The sequence below is a fragment of the Falco cherrug genome, chromosome 4 (assembly GCF_023634085.1).
Source record: "Falco cherrug isolate bFalChe1 chromosome 4, bFalChe1.pri, whole genome shotgun sequence".
NCBI classification, from domain to species: Eukaryota; Metazoa; Chordata; class Aves; order Falconiformes; family Falconidae; genus Falco; species Falco cherrug.
Window position 1 is genome coordinate 102,315,115 of NC_073700.1, and position 15,399 is coordinate 102,330,513.

General features: G+C 38.7%; 1 protein-coding gene across 8 annotated transcripts in view; it reads right to left on the reverse strand.

Annotated features, from left to right (window-relative positions):
* Positions 1-1,848: 1,848 nt before the first annotated feature.
* Positions 1,849-15,399, reverse strand: part of RBMS3 (RNA binding motif single stranded interacting protein 3) — a 719,214-nt gene continuing 705,663 nt past the window's right edge. For all 8 annotated transcript variants that reach the window (XM_055707003.1, XM_055707004.1, XM_055707002.1 and 5 more), the window contains 3 exons: positions 14,550-14,630; positions 11,862-11,989; positions 1,849-8,023 (listed from right to left, as the gene is read on the reverse strand). In XM_055707003.1, the coding sequence (XP_055562978.1) occupies positions 8,017-8,023; positions 11,862-11,989; positions 14,550-14,630 (216 nt within the window). In that variant the 3' untranslated portion in view covers positions 1,849-8,016. The remainder of the gene's footprint in view (positions 8,024-11,861; positions 11,990-14,549; positions 14,631-15,399) is intronic.

The window sequence follows — 15,399 nt, forward strand, 5'->3', positions numbered from 1 at the left end:
CATAGCATAGTCTTCTCCTGAAGACCAGGCTGACAAGAATGGCGCAAGGAGCTGAGGCACAGAGGAGGGCTGCAGCAAGTTTACCAACAGTCAGGCACACACTGAGGTTTGTATCTTGGTTTGTTGGCCACTTCCAGTAACTTGCTGCAGTCCTGTCTGCTCCTGAACATTTGCTTCTCTGCTGATCGTTATTGGCACATTGAAACCTTGCTCTTAATTGGCAGTCTCTGGTCACCCAAAATAGAAATGAGATGTATTTAAACCTGTAAGTGCAGAATTATCCCCGGTTTACTCTGCACCAGCTGTTGTTTTGGGTTTGTTTTTTGGGGTTTTTCCCCCCTCTGCCTGAAATCTTGGGGAGTGACAATCAGAGCATGTGGCTTTCTTCACATGGAAGTCATGGACTTCATTCCAGATGCAGACCACTGATAAACACAGCTGTCTTCCTCTGGAAGCAATATACATCACATTACGAAGGCCCATTTTCCCTTGTTATTTTAATTCTGTAGTATAGGTAGGGGACTTAATACAGTCACATAATTTACCAACTTTTTTTTTTTTTTTTTTACACTGATGGTGGGACTAAGAGGATGAGAGGAGGAAGCCTTCTTACCTGCACTTCTGTGGAAGATGATGCAAACCCCCCTTAGCCTGGTTCCGTATGCACACAGCCAGCCAGAGCAAAACCAAAACCACTACCACCACAGTTGTTAGTGATATCCTTGTTAGTAGAATCTGAAGTGGAATGATCTTGGCAATGGAGCACTCCTGGAAGTGACAAAGCTGAACCTGATGCCAGAGCATCAGCTGTAAACCACCTTGGCACCACCTGTGTTGGTGGGACGAACTGTTTCTGCTGCTCTCCCCAGGCTCCTCAGCTACCATGCAGAGTGCCAGGCAGCCTGTAGCTTCAGCCTCCTGCCTTCCTCCTTCTCTCACCATCATCACAGCCAGCAGCAATGCACATTTCAGCATAGGTGCAGCTGAAAAAAAACCCTCTCACCTGTTTCTTCCTCCTATTCCTTCATCTTCTAGATTTCTTTGGGCTCTCCTGATTAGGCTGAAGGGAGCGAGAAGCTCCACTGATGGATATTTCCTTGGGCAGAAAGAATGAGAAGGAAAGTGTGTGGGCAATCCCACAAAACATGTTTAGTGCTGAAGGAGATGGCCATGTTCCTGGTAGGTAAGAAGGAGCACTCAGTGATTTCCAATGTGTGAATAAAGCTCTTTGGCTGGGGAGGAGAGTTACTGGACACTTCCACCCCACCCTCACCTTGGTCACACAAATGGCCCTTGTGGGAAGAGATGCTCATGGCCACACGAGAGTCGCTGACTGAAGCAGCCATGGGGAAGTGCACCAAATAGCTTTCTCATTCCCTGTGAGATGTGGCTGAGGAGGCAATTTATTTTCCAGTTCCCTTTCAAGATGAAGTATGGCTTGCACTACCACTGCTTAGGCTGTACTTATTCTGTAAATAAAGATTTTCTGTCTTCTGTGCGGCAACTTTTACCCTGAAGTCACTCTTTAAAATAAGCCTCAGAAACCAAGGCAATGTTCTTGTAGCAAGTGCACAGCTGAAAGCCTGGACAAGCACATACCTGTTAGTATTAAACACTCAGTCTTGGTGTGAGAAAAACTTTCTCCTGTATTTCACCTTCTGACACGTGGGTGGCTGTGCTGCTGACAGGGCAACAGAGCTGTCCTGTCTCTCACAATTCTTTCCTTCCATTTGGTGAAGACGCGGAGAAGGCAGACTTTGCTGCAAAGCCTTTCTGCTCCCTCTGTGCTCGGCACAAGAGCCACAGCCTTGGGAAGCCTCTGCACAAAGGGGCCACAAGAACACAGAGTCACCCAGCTCTTTTCTTTCTTTATTTTTTTATTGAAAGCTTCATCAAAGAAAACAGAAGTTTAAACCTAACATCCACTGATCTACAGAAAGCCCCAGGAGTGGGAAAATGGCAGCTATTTAGGATTGTGGTACAAATGGAAAACATAAAAAAAATAAATCATAGCAGTACAGATCTTTCAAAGACATTCTGAGACATCAGCACACAGATGCCCATATAAATAAGATTCATAATTTAATGTACGACAGAGGTTCTGTATTCTATATTTTGGCTACAGTGAGGTCTGTAAGGGCTTTAAAGAATCTCTGTCCCATTTGTGTGATGCATGTTTTCTTGATAGGAAGTTTATCTGCTTTCAAAGCTGCTTTGATTTTTCTTACAGACAGAATCTGTTCATTCTCCTTTAAAAAGGAAAGCAATTAAAAATTCCTACATGAATTCTGTACGCTTCCTGGTTTTACATAAAATTGTTTTCCCTCCAAAAGACAGTAGAATTTTCTTCCACTCTGGAATACAGCATATTTAATAATACTTCAGTTACATAAACATCATGTTCTCTTTTCTAGGCTGTATTTTTGGGCTTTTAAAAATATAACTGACTGTAAATTTCACCAAAATCCTAAAATTATTATCCACGAGAAAGTCACTTAAAGGCAGAAAATTAACATTGGGCAGATACTCTCTTAAGGACAACAGATCCAGATCTTGGAAGGTGCTTACACCTTGCAGGCTTTGGCCCTACAAGGAAAAGTGGATTTGTGACCCTGTCAAAGGCTGACATTTTTCACTTCATTACACATTTTTATTAAGGTGAAAGAACTTAGCTGTCACTGTTAGGGAATTAATAACTGAACCGAACAACTGAAATAAATACAAGATTTTTTTGTCATCATGGAAAGCTAAACCAACACTGGGATTTTTTTTTTTTACAGCTTTTTTTCTCATGATTTTCTGCTTAATTTTAACAAAGAGCATGTTAAGAAAGGGGAGAAGAAAGGGTCTGTTCTGCCTGCCTCGAGGCACAAAGGTGAATAAATCTCTGGGGTACATACAGCGCTCTAGCCTATTTGTGTGACAGGAGCAATATAGAAAAAGCTGGCGCTCTTTTTGAGGGACAAACCCCCCTCCTTATGCTTCATCTTTGCTGCTTGCTGAGATTCTAGAAATCTGCTCCACTGAGGGAGAGGAGCAGTCTGCTGCTCACTCAGCCCTCCTTCTGAGAAAGTGTGCGTGCATGATTGTGTGTAAGCGTATTAAGAATGAAAGGAATCTTCGTTACTAGAGTCAATTGTCATTAAACAGAAAAGACTAATGCACCAAATGTCAGCATTTTTGTTGTTTTCTGTTTTGCACTTCCATCACACCGTGACTGTTTTCTTAGTTCACATGGGCTTCCGAGAAAGACCAGGAAAATCCCTTACCCTAGGGCACTTCTTTTATATCTGGACCAATTTCATGTTAAATGAAGTTTTGAAAGGAAATGTTGACCATGCGTGTATCAAACATTACTATCTTCAACTAACACATTTGGTCTCATCACTAAAAATGGATTGATTCGTTACTTTAAGCACATTATCGCTCTTTAGCATGACTCTTGCTATAGGTGGAGTACAGCGAGTCTGCCTAAACCTGTTTTGCTCATGTCAACCTCAGCATTAAAATGAAGTGGCATGAGGAGCACCATCAAGCTTAAAATCATGAAGCATGGCAATTTGTTAAACACTTAGTATCAGTCTGACCCTTCAGTACCATAAACAACATAATATAGATCCAAATACTATGACATATTAAAAATAAACTTTATTACAATGCAGGCTTCCTCAAATTTGCTGAGTTTTGGTACACATACATACATAAATAATACCTTTCATTTGATTTTTACTTGAGTAAAAATCCATTCGAATGCTTCAGCCCATTGCCCATTGAAAGTTTAAGCCCTCACCTCTCTAACCACCAGCCTTTATATCCCACAGTTGGGCATGCATCCAGAGCAGAAGATGTGATGCAATTACTCTCAGATATGCCTCATTCTGCATTACGGTGGATTTCTTGACCAACACGACAAAGGCAGTCTCTCGGTAAACAGAACTTTACAAGTAAGCACAAGCTAAGGACATTTCAAGAGTCTGTTTCACTGGAAGGCAATAAGAGGACATTCACAATCGGAGGCCTGACTGTCACACGTGAAAAGTGCTTACAAAACCAGCAGTAGAGCCAGATAGGAAGAAGAGTCCCTCAGCAATCTCACTGGGAACGGTGAGACTTCTCAGTGCCCTGATCTACACTCGGGTCAGCACCTGCAAATATAATACTCTTCAGTTCCACTGTATCTTTTTTTTCCCCTCAATGTTAAGTGACAAGCCCAGGTATTCAGAATTTTCTAGCCATAATTAATAGTTTTCTGACAACCCTTCTGTATTTATCTTTTAAGATAAAAACAAAAATACCAAACCTGAACATCCAGATTTGACTATTTACAAGAATTCAGGTGTGATGGAAAGTACATACGCAGTTCAGCTTATGGATTTCATGGTATTTCTAGACCTCTGGGCCAGGCACCATTGCCTTAGGCTTCTAGAGTTGTTTCTGCAAAGTTTCGGGAACCCTCCTGATATTTAAAGCTAAATTGGTAAGACAGACATAGATATTGATTTTTACAAATTCAGGTCTTCAAAAAAAACCAAACAAAAAAAACCCAAAAGAAAACCAAAAGAAAAACAGAAACTCAAACAGATTATTACAATACACCTTCCAAAAAATCTTATCAGCCGCAACACAAAGAAAACCAGTTTTAGATTTCAGAGGCCACCAAGTATTCCTGTCCTATGACAACACCCATGCAGCAAGCGTGTTGCTCTTCCACTGTTCTCTTTTATCTCATCTTTAACTTTTACAAATAAGTTACCACATTCTGAGCATTGTGTGTGTTCCAAATAGGTTATTTTCTTACCTTATGATCTATGACTGTTAATACTCAAGGCTCACATTGTTTATAATTCATAGACTTTCAAGTACCAGTTCACTGTTTTTTTGGGGATCTGTAAGATGATCAATTGTATTTAAGGGATCCATTTTCTTTCCTCTTCTTCTTCCTCTACTTCTTTGCTTTCTTTCTTTTGATTTCAAACACCGTTGAACATTATAGCATGGGAAAAAAGGGAACAATTCTAATACAGAATGCACTTGAAACACTTTAAACTGACAGGCATCATGATACCATGTTACCTGTCTGGCTTAATAAAAAACACTGAGATTGTTTAACTTTGCTGAAAAAAATAAGAAAAATGTTTCTGAATGTATAAATAAAGCAGCAGAGTTCTGAATAGAAACAAGAAGGTACCTCAGCATATTCATCAGCCACATGGTAGCTACCTTGTAGCCTCATTGTTGATAGTAAATGAGACTTTTTGTGTGTCACATTAGAACTAACACAGAAACAAATGTGTTTATTTCATATTTAACTGACTTGTGCCTGGGGTTATCTCTATTTGTACAAAGAATTCAGACAGAGACAGAAGGAGAGTACGTGTAGAAAGGAAGAAAATAAGGCTAGATCGATTTTTCCCCCTCATATGCCCTCCAAAGAAAGAGGGAACCTTTATCCAAGGACAAAATTCAAGTGCCACTCTCAAAAAGCAACAAGTAATGAGACAGCATGTGAAACAAAGAGATTATGTTTTTTTCTGTATTGAAAATATGTTGTGGTTGTTGTTGTTCTTTAATACTTTGGCATCATCTGGTTTTCAGAAGTGTTGAATATCAACAACTACTCTGGAGAAAGCAGAAGTTTTACCACTTCTGAAAATCAGGCCCTCTTCCTATGGTTAAGAACCACGTGAACTCCCATTTCTCTCTTTTCTATGTTGCATATCTAGCAGCCATTTGCTTGGGAAACCCCCTCCCCCCCACTATGTTAAAAAATATGATCTTGTTTTATCAATTTAAAAAAATAATTGTGTGGGTTTTTTTTCCCCCCCAAAAAATCAGGTCTGGGAAACACAGATCTCTTTAGAATTGGGCAGCTGAATCAGATTGATCCAATATATGTTTTAAATTAATTATTTTTAACGGATACCCTGTCTCTAATGCACCACAATACACGTGATGAAGCTTCCCCTCTCTTCTGGATGGAGGAAAGTTTTAAAATGTTTGGTTTAATTTTTACATATAGATATACGTGTATGTATGTATATATTTAAACGCTGCTTCTCTTCTGCCTCCTCAAGGAAAAAAAAATCATCTTTTGACTTGCTTCTCACCTTCTTCGGTTTTTGTTTGGAAAAAATAAGGGCCACAATCAAGACTTCTCTATGGAAAAAAACTGTCATTCCTAAAACAGGTTTCAGTGGATTCAATTTAGTTAGTGTCTTTTTTTTGCCTAATCATACTAATTAGTGATTGTCAGCCAACATATTAAGACAACAGAAATCACAGCAGAGAAGAATAATTTTTAACTTCCTGCCTGCATGACAATACTAAGTCATTTTCAATATTTCTGCTTGTGTGGGAGAGCTAAAATGAGAACGAAGATCAAGTTTGCTTTCTCTTGCACTATCCGGCAATTCAAATGCATCACTGAAAAAGAAATGCAGAATTAAGGTGGCTATGCATGCTGGACGATGACAAAGACTGAGGTGAAGAAATGAATCTGTGGTATGTCAGAATTCAGAAGGAAGACTGTTGTTTCAGTAGAAATACCAAAGATCAGGCAATTTAACAGAAAAACTCATAAAAATTAAAGCCCACCTGGACAGATTAGTTGGTAGCCCACTCCCCCTTGCTTTGGGATGTTCTCCAAAGCACACCATCAACAAGCTTCTAATACCAACTATTCTGAAAGTTCCACTCTAAACATGTGTGGTATGTAAAACACCAGTGGAAGATAGTTTAAACAAACAAGAAAGTAAGAACTGGTCCGGCCATGTAGGTCAAATAAAGATAAAAAAAGAAAAAAACCTCTATCTTCTGGACTGCGTTAGGGTGTCACTTCATCTTTGGTATAAAATAGGCCATCCATAGGCTGCATTTGTTCACAACTAGGAAAGACTACAGAAATTGTCAACAATTTCTTCTATCTATTGCTTTTTTTGCACTTTTTTGACCATAAGCTCCTATCTACTTAAGTTTTTTTTAATGCTCTTAAGCTAGGTTTTTGCAATGTGACAAGCAAAGCAGACTAAAAACTTCTTAAAGCTCATAAAAAAGACTGCAGATAAAAAGCACTAATGCTTTTGCTAGCGATCACGCTTTGTAAATAAAAAAATCTGCATTCTGCAAGAAAAAACCCCTGCATTCTCTATAATGCAGCAAGTTTTTTTCTCAATTCAATAACTTTACTGTAAAATGCTTTAGCCTTCTAGAATTTTTTCTGTCAACACTTAAGACAAAGTTCATAAAAGTCCCAGCATTTTTCCAATCCTTTCAGTTGCCACAGTTCCTTTATCATCAACTTTTCTTCAAAAGAAGAAAATCATTTTCTTTTAAACTGTACAGTTTATTTTTTGTTCACCCCAAAAACTCAGTCTATTAAACTTCTGCACCAGCACCGGTGTGAGCAGTTTCAATTCATTCTCGGGTTTTCTAACAAGACGTTGACAGCTTGCCTTGAGAGCCTTTGACGTCCTTAAAATTAAGGCAATTAAGATTCAAGATAAACCTTACCTAAACATTTCTTTAAAAAAAACCCAAAAAACAAAACAAAACAAAACAAAAAAAACCAAACCCCCAAACCACTCTAGATTTAAAACAAGAAGAAAAATAAAATGAGAGAAAAAGAGTAGCTTAATTTTTGAGGAAGACAATTGGTTTTCATCGCAACTTGCTCCCTCTTGACATCATCAGTTTTTCTGTTAAAAAAAAAAAAATCTAGCTACACCTCCAGGTAAATTCTGAATTCAAATGTTCGTCCAGATGACATGTGAACCCAGAGTTTTTCCTCTGGGTTTTTCCTTTAGTTTAAAAAAAAAAAAAATATAGCAAAAATAAAATTGTCAGACTACATGACGGAACCATTTGCACAGCACATAAAAACACTGTTTTGTTTTCGTTGGGAAAGGTAGAAAAAAAAAGCATTCATTTGACGCCTGTGCAAACTGGAAGCCAACTTCTTGTTCAGTGAAGTTTCTCCATTCAAGGCAAAGATTTCAGACCGACATTCTTCAGTCCTGTTTATTGTCTGTAAAAACAATTGAATTAAAGTGGTCATTAAGTCAAAACAACTTTGAAATAGGCTCCTCTCCTTTTTTTTCCACCCAATTCCCTTTAAAAGTTATCCAAGCTAAACTAACTTTGCAGCTGTTTAAATACGATACCACCACTAAGCTGAAAATAGCCAGGCAGAAACGGGGAACTCCTGCTTTGGGGATGTTAACACATCCTAAGCAGATGAATTTACTCTCGTTAATGCTATGCTTAATGGGCAGTCTAACTACACTGAAATGAGATGAATACGTGGCTTAACACTGTGTAAATATTTCAAGAGTAATACAATAAGAGAGCAAATATTTTTGTAATAATAAATGGCACTATTTATTTTGGATACTAATAATGAAATGAAGGATAAAATTGCAATAAAAGAATACATCCAATTTGCTGAAAAGAACACATTTTCATGGCAAGAACAGTTAAGAATATGGAGCACACTGCTTAATAAGCCAGTTATGGCTAACTTGGTAGAAACATTCAAGATAGTATTAATTAGAGAAATACAGTTTTTGATCTTATAGCATCAAATCTTTCTAATTCAGCATAGAGAATAAGCTAAACTATCGAGCTTTTCCTTACAGAAGGTAACTCTTAATTTTGTGGGTTTGAGTTTTCATGCCATTTAAAGATATGTCACATCAAACTCATCTTAGCAAGACTATATGAGATCTTTGGGGAGACGTGAAACCTACGTATAAATGCTGCTTCATGTCTAGGGATATCAATAAGGGTTAGCTACTGCTTTGCCTACAGCCCTCAAAACTTGCATGGAAAAAATCCTTTTCTAACCAAAGTTCAACACAAGAAAATCCAGCACCTTTCCTTTTGCAAGCATTGACACATTTGCCTTGCTTAGTTTAAAATTAGTTTTAATATCAGGAGTTAAATTGTGAAGAATGTTGATGACATAAAATTTGCCACAGGACTATTTCTCTGGGATGGTAAATATAAAACTAACTTCAATTTTAAATATTAAATTTACCAAAGGACTGAAAATTAATATTTTGAATGTTAACAACACGTTTATGTGGAAAGCAAGAATTAACTATTTTCTTAGGGTTTTCTATGCATAACTTCAGCAGGAGTACTCAAGGTGGATGCTCACCTCCTGAGGTTTTACTGCCCCTGTGGGCTGAGTGGCCACTACATGTGCAAAAGACCAATTCCACCGAAGGGTCACAGCACACGCTCTCTAATCTAACCTGGCACTGAGTTTGCCCACAAAAGGCTCCAGAAAAGTGTAAGTCTTTCCACATTTAAAATCAAGAGCATGTCATCCAGCAGTTTTGCCTAGAGGTAAGAGAGTACACTTTTCAGGAGCAAGGATCTCCACTTATCTCCACTTCATAAATTTCACACTTTTATGTGCACAAGTAAAGATTTAAAAGGAAAAAAGGGAGTATGCATCTAAAATAATTAAAGTGATTTCCTTATACAGTTCTCTGCCCAGAAACCAAGGGCTGTTTCTCCTATATTGCTACACAGTAGGTAGCCAGGTTTTTGATGTGAAGTTATAATTTCTGAACTTCTATGGATGGTATCCTCAAGTACAGCAGCCAGCACATTAAATAAAAGAACATGTATGCTGCTTAAAAAAACTGGAAATTAAATTCTAAGTCTTGTGGTTTATTTTATCTTACAAAGACATTACGGATTCCTTATACCACCCATTTCATTCTGAGTACATTGCCTCTCATTTGTTGCCTGCAATTTCATGATTGTTGCAAAGAAAATAAATATAATTAAATAAACTGTTAAAACTTTTCTCCTGACTGATCAGCTCCTATGAAATAATTTTATAGTGTCTGTCTTTGCCTGTATCTGACAATATCATTGTCCGGTCCTGTTAATTACTTCCTCTCAACTCGCTTTGAAAACAGCTGTTGTACATTGTTCATGATGCTTGCTATTAAAAGATGTGCCCTTCGAAGAGCAGATTAATACAATTATATTTTAATTACAAAATAACTTCACTTGGCCATATATTAAAGGTTACTGAAATATTCCAGCAGCATTTGTTTTTCAAAGACAGAGATTGTGTACATTTTAGTTTGTTTCTACAGCTTCCCACACTGCATTTCTGCCCGCAACCAGCAGATATAAATAGGGGGGCACATTACAAAAAATACCCCTGAAATAATCATAATAAAAATCTGTAGTGGATCTGCCTGTGTGATTAAAAAATAAAGAAATTCCTCTGGATATAAATGCCAGTGCCATTAGAAGTGTATCCATCATTGCAAAAAGGCAGTAGCTGACAAGAAAAGATGAGGGATCTCATTCTCAGAGAAGGTGGGAATTCACCACATTGGCAAGAAACACAGCACCCATCTCAATTAAGAATTGCAATGTAGTTTCCTCCTGCATGGGAAAAATGCCAGAATCTGCTGCTCAGAGCTACCTTACAAGGGCTTCTGAAACTAAGTCCTTCTGCTTTGAGACTTCAGTGAATGGAACTGGAACACAGGAATGGTCAGATCCAAACCCATACAGAACACAGTCAACAGGACAGTACAGTCACATGCATTTCTCTCTTTGCCCTTTGTATTCTATAAGTATTTTGGCATTGTTTATTTACAGGTGCTAGGGAGACTGATGGGTAGAAGGGATACACCTGCATAGACTGTGTTTCCAATTGGGTGCATCAACAAAAAGCTTGTGATCAATTGTTTTTGTAGTATGTAAATACGGACAAATATGGACAAGACATAAGAAACGGTGAGACCTTAGGTTTTATGGTGGTCAAAAAAGACCACTGTGTGATCTGAAAGCATTTGTTACTCATATGTTTGTCAAATAAATGCATCTTCCACTTCCAGAGGTCAAAAATGAAGGAAAGCAATTGACAGATTGGTATAATTGTAATCTTTCCTACACCAGCTCATATCTTAAGCCTCTAGAAGTACTATGTCATGATGCATTGACTGACATATCTAACATATTTCTTGACTGGCTGTTTGTCTACTTCCTTCTCCAAGATGCATAATTCTTTTTTCACAGTGATGCTTGTGTTCAATATACGTGTAATAATAAAGGACTGGGTTTGGGCTCCTTCCTGGAATCTGTCCATCAGTGACCAGTCCCAGTGAGCACCCTGTCACTAAGTTACATTACCTTCATGAGGACCAGTTTTATTATGGCAAACAGAAAAAATGTTTGAGGATTATTCTGAAGAGGAATGGGCACTTTAGGAGCTCTAGGTCAAGCTGTCAGTGTGCAAAGTTTGAATTTTCCAAGGTGTTCCATGGGAAGCAAACAAAGGGATCAGAGGACAGGAGAAAGACAGAGCAGTGCTTCTCCCCATCCCTTTCTTATGCCTTCTTCTTCTGTTCCCAGTTTCTGCCCACCCAGTGCCTGCATGCCGCCAGTTTTGCACAATCACAGATACCAGCTTGGGGCTTCATTAGCTACACTTTCTGAAAGAAACCTTTACATGTGTGTTGTGACAACCTTTACATGTTTATTGTTCCAGTATTTTTGCCACTGCAAAATTTAAGCACTTTTTTAACCTCTGACGCCAGATGCTGCTTTAGCCCAGCATGATGATTGTTAACGCAGTGGTTGAGATCCTTCTGAGTCCAGAAACGCAGCAGTTAGAGAGCGTATCATTGCAGGCAGGAACTCAAGGACATTTTGCCAAGGTGAGGCCATCAGCCAAAACCTTTTGCTAATTACACTGCTATATATCCAGAATTCATCTGAACTTAACAAAGCTACTCAGAATTTATATTGCTGAAATGGGGACCAGAATTTGGCCCGCTATAACCGCAAAACAAAACCTTCTGGTTACAAACAGTATGCCTACTTACTTAGACTGTTGGTAAGAATATGCAGGTGCATGTTCACTGGATGTTTCCACTGCCATCTGTTGCTGTTGACCACTGGCTTCCTGTGATGAAGATGCTACTGTCTGTGGAGAAGTATCAGCAACAACACCCTAGGGAATCAAATGAGAACATAAGAAACTTACTAATTTTACTCACAGCAGTGAATTACATACAAGAGCTCAGCACCAGCTCATCATTCCTGTATTTCTCTAGAGATCAAGAGAGTTTGAGATAGCAGAACCACATGCTAACACAACAAACTCCATCACTTTTAGAGTGCTAATCCAGCAACAAGAAGCTTCCTCAGCATACCAGCCCCTGTAGTATTTGGCTTTGTAGTATTGTAGTATTTGGATTTGTATTACCACAGGCTGCAGTGGAAAACACCTTCACCTTGAGGGTGGTTCCCTGCCCATTCAAAGCCAGAGGCAAAACTTCTGACTTCAGTGGATTCTGGATTTTACCTCCTGTCTCCTTCACAACTTATGTATGGCTGTTCTGATTTTCACTTATCTACCCCAAATTCACAGTGAGCTCACATTTATCTTCTTTGATTTGCAGTGCAATAAAGGCAGAATCTAGGCCCACTGCTCTCTGCTTTACTCCACATCCAACAGAATTTTAGCTGCCTTAGAAAAATACTGCACTCCTCTACACGCTGCTTTTATGTATGCTCCCTTCAAAAATAAATTTACTTCACATGAAAGACTTTTATCTGTTAAGTCAAAGCTCCAATGAAGTTTTGTATTATTTATATGTTTGCAGAAAAATAAGTAAATACACAAAAGATGATATGTATGAATTTAACAGTATGCACTACTTCTTATCCTATTTAGACAGTCTGAATAATATTATGCTTAGGTATTTTTGTACGCTTTCAAAGCTAGCTATATTTTCTTTCCTCTCATGCTTGGTGCGTTGGCCACATGCATAACACTAGCATGTCTCTTCAGGGAATATGCTTTATTATTGTATTGCACACAACAGAGCCAGAAGAGGGAGCACAAAGCACTTGCTTTGTTTTTGTTTGAGTCCTATGTAAACAACAGGTAGTTTATTTTAAATTATCTGTTAAGAGTATCAGTTTCATTTTTCAGAAATTCTTCCAATCTATTGCTTAACAGACTGTCAGTATAATCTTTTTCCATCTACTTCCTTATCTTTATCCTTCTGCTTTTGTCCATCTCGGGATTGTAAGCTCTCTGGGGCAGAGACTATTTTTTGATCTCTGCTTGTGGAGCATCCAGCATAGTAGTGTCCTGGCTCATGATGCTACATGAATACAGATAAACATTAATGATCATCACTGGATCAGAACAAGACAGGCTATATACTCAGATAATATTTTGATTATTATAGTAGATGACAGATATCATGCTACTTTAGCAGGCATGAATATACCAGTGGGTGAATGGAGAGGAGGGCTCAGAAAGAATTAACCTAATTTCTCATTTGCACCACTCAGCACATCACACAGCCAGTACAGCTGTATGAACCACTCTCCATCCCACCATCTGCATTTAATTTGGATTTGTATCTGTCCAGTTTAGTATCTAAAAATGGCAATTGAAAAGAGGCACCCATGGCCTGTTTGTAAACAAATGAGGTTTAGGACAAAATTATCCCGAGGCACAAAAGACTAAACCGAAAAAGTCTAGCTCTGCATGACAGAACAGTAGCAGCCTTTCCTGCGGGACCTCATTTGGGAATCTCAGTAATTGCAAAGAACTGGGAGAAACTGAGATGAGTCCACTTGACTGCTAGTGGAGCCATGCCAACAGGACCATTAACTCAGCATCCTCAAAGCACTGAGTAGTAATAGCACAAACTCCAAAGTTCACACAGATGAAGACAGAAGTACAGAGAGCCTGGCACTCCTTGCAATACCCCAGAGTACAGGAGAAGTTATTAATAAGAGAGGGAAGCACCAAAGAGAAGCACGCAGGGAAGAGGATGCCAAGGCTCCCTCCTCTCGCTGTGCTTAGTGGCCCTTATGAAGCTTCACAGAAGTGGAGGCCAAGCTGACACTCTCCCGGCAGCTTGTGGTCTACAGGGTTGAGTAAATACTTACTCATTAGACTGTCATCAGCATGACTCAGCCCCAAGGAGGGAGGGAGCGAATCCTTCCTCAAGGATGAAAAGCACTCAGTCAGTGCAGCATCCTCCACGTCTGTATGTACAAGAGGAAGGTTTCCATTGCTCAATCACTTTTTCTGGTGGCTAAATGTTTCAGCAATTACCTATACTTGCTAAGGACCGCATCAAACCCTCTTGCAATGTTCTCTTCTTGGAATCTCTTTTGGGTTTGTGGTCTGCCTGCTGGGTTTGTTTTCCTGTCTCTTCCCATCTCCCCCCAAAGTACATGGGGAAAAAATAGTCATAATCACTGAGGGTTTATTCCATGTCCTGCTGTACAACAAAACAAATGCAAAACAAGAGGCCTTGCAAATAATTTAAAAAGCAAGGGGGGAGGGGAAATTAAAAAAGAAGGAAAAAGAAAGGAAGAAAAGAAAAGAGAAAGAAATGTGCAGCCCTAATTTTAAAAGATGGAAGCTTCCAGCCACCATTCCATAAAGTAACTTTAGGCCCCTTTCAAATAACAAGTGCAAGGAAGCATAATAGGTAAGAGTTCTGCTACCCCTTCACTCTCCTGGATGGAGATAAACTTACTTCAATAGGGACAGCTGTCGGAGGCACAGGAGTGTACTGGGGAATGTAAGTCCCTTGCATAGGTGCAGCAGCAGTCATGTACTAGAACAAATCAAAGGCAAATGAACATTAGAAAACCACAATCAAGATGCATAAAACCGTATCAGAAGCATGACACTGTTTCAGTTTCCTGCTCATATGTTTTTGGTTAGCGTACAGCCTATTGTTTCTTTTAATTAAGGATTTTAGGCAATGGTAGGAATTACCTAGCTATTAAACATCATAATCTTGAACTTCAAAGTCAGTCATATCTGAATATAGGCAATAGCAAACATCTTGCTGATAGACTGATTGTTCACTTGGCTTCTGAAAATGGGAGACTCCTATTTGTACTTACAAAAACCCCTGTAGAGATAATGATAGCAGCATATATATAGTGGTTACAGATACAAAACCAGCCTAAACAATCTTTTGGAGTCTTATTGATCTTATCTAATAACACCTACAAAAAATGAAGCATTAAATTTGACAGGTTTATTCCAGTCTGTATTTAATCCCATCAATAACAGCAGTTGAGTTTTCAGGGATACAAAGCTGCAGGGAGGTGCAATCTAGGACAGGAAAAATAAAGAGGAAGATATATATGGGAGTTTCTCCTTTTGTATACAGAATTCCTAGCCAAATTCTTATAACTTATTCTTAAAATCCAGGGATCTTTTCTATCCATTTTGAAACTTCTGCAAATTATTATTATAGCAACACTTTGTATTAGTTTCTCTAGAATACTATTTCTCCCAAGTGCTACCAGATGATATTTTTTGAAATTCATGAGTGCATGTGAATTTGGCCATTGGTATGGCACTAATTTCTT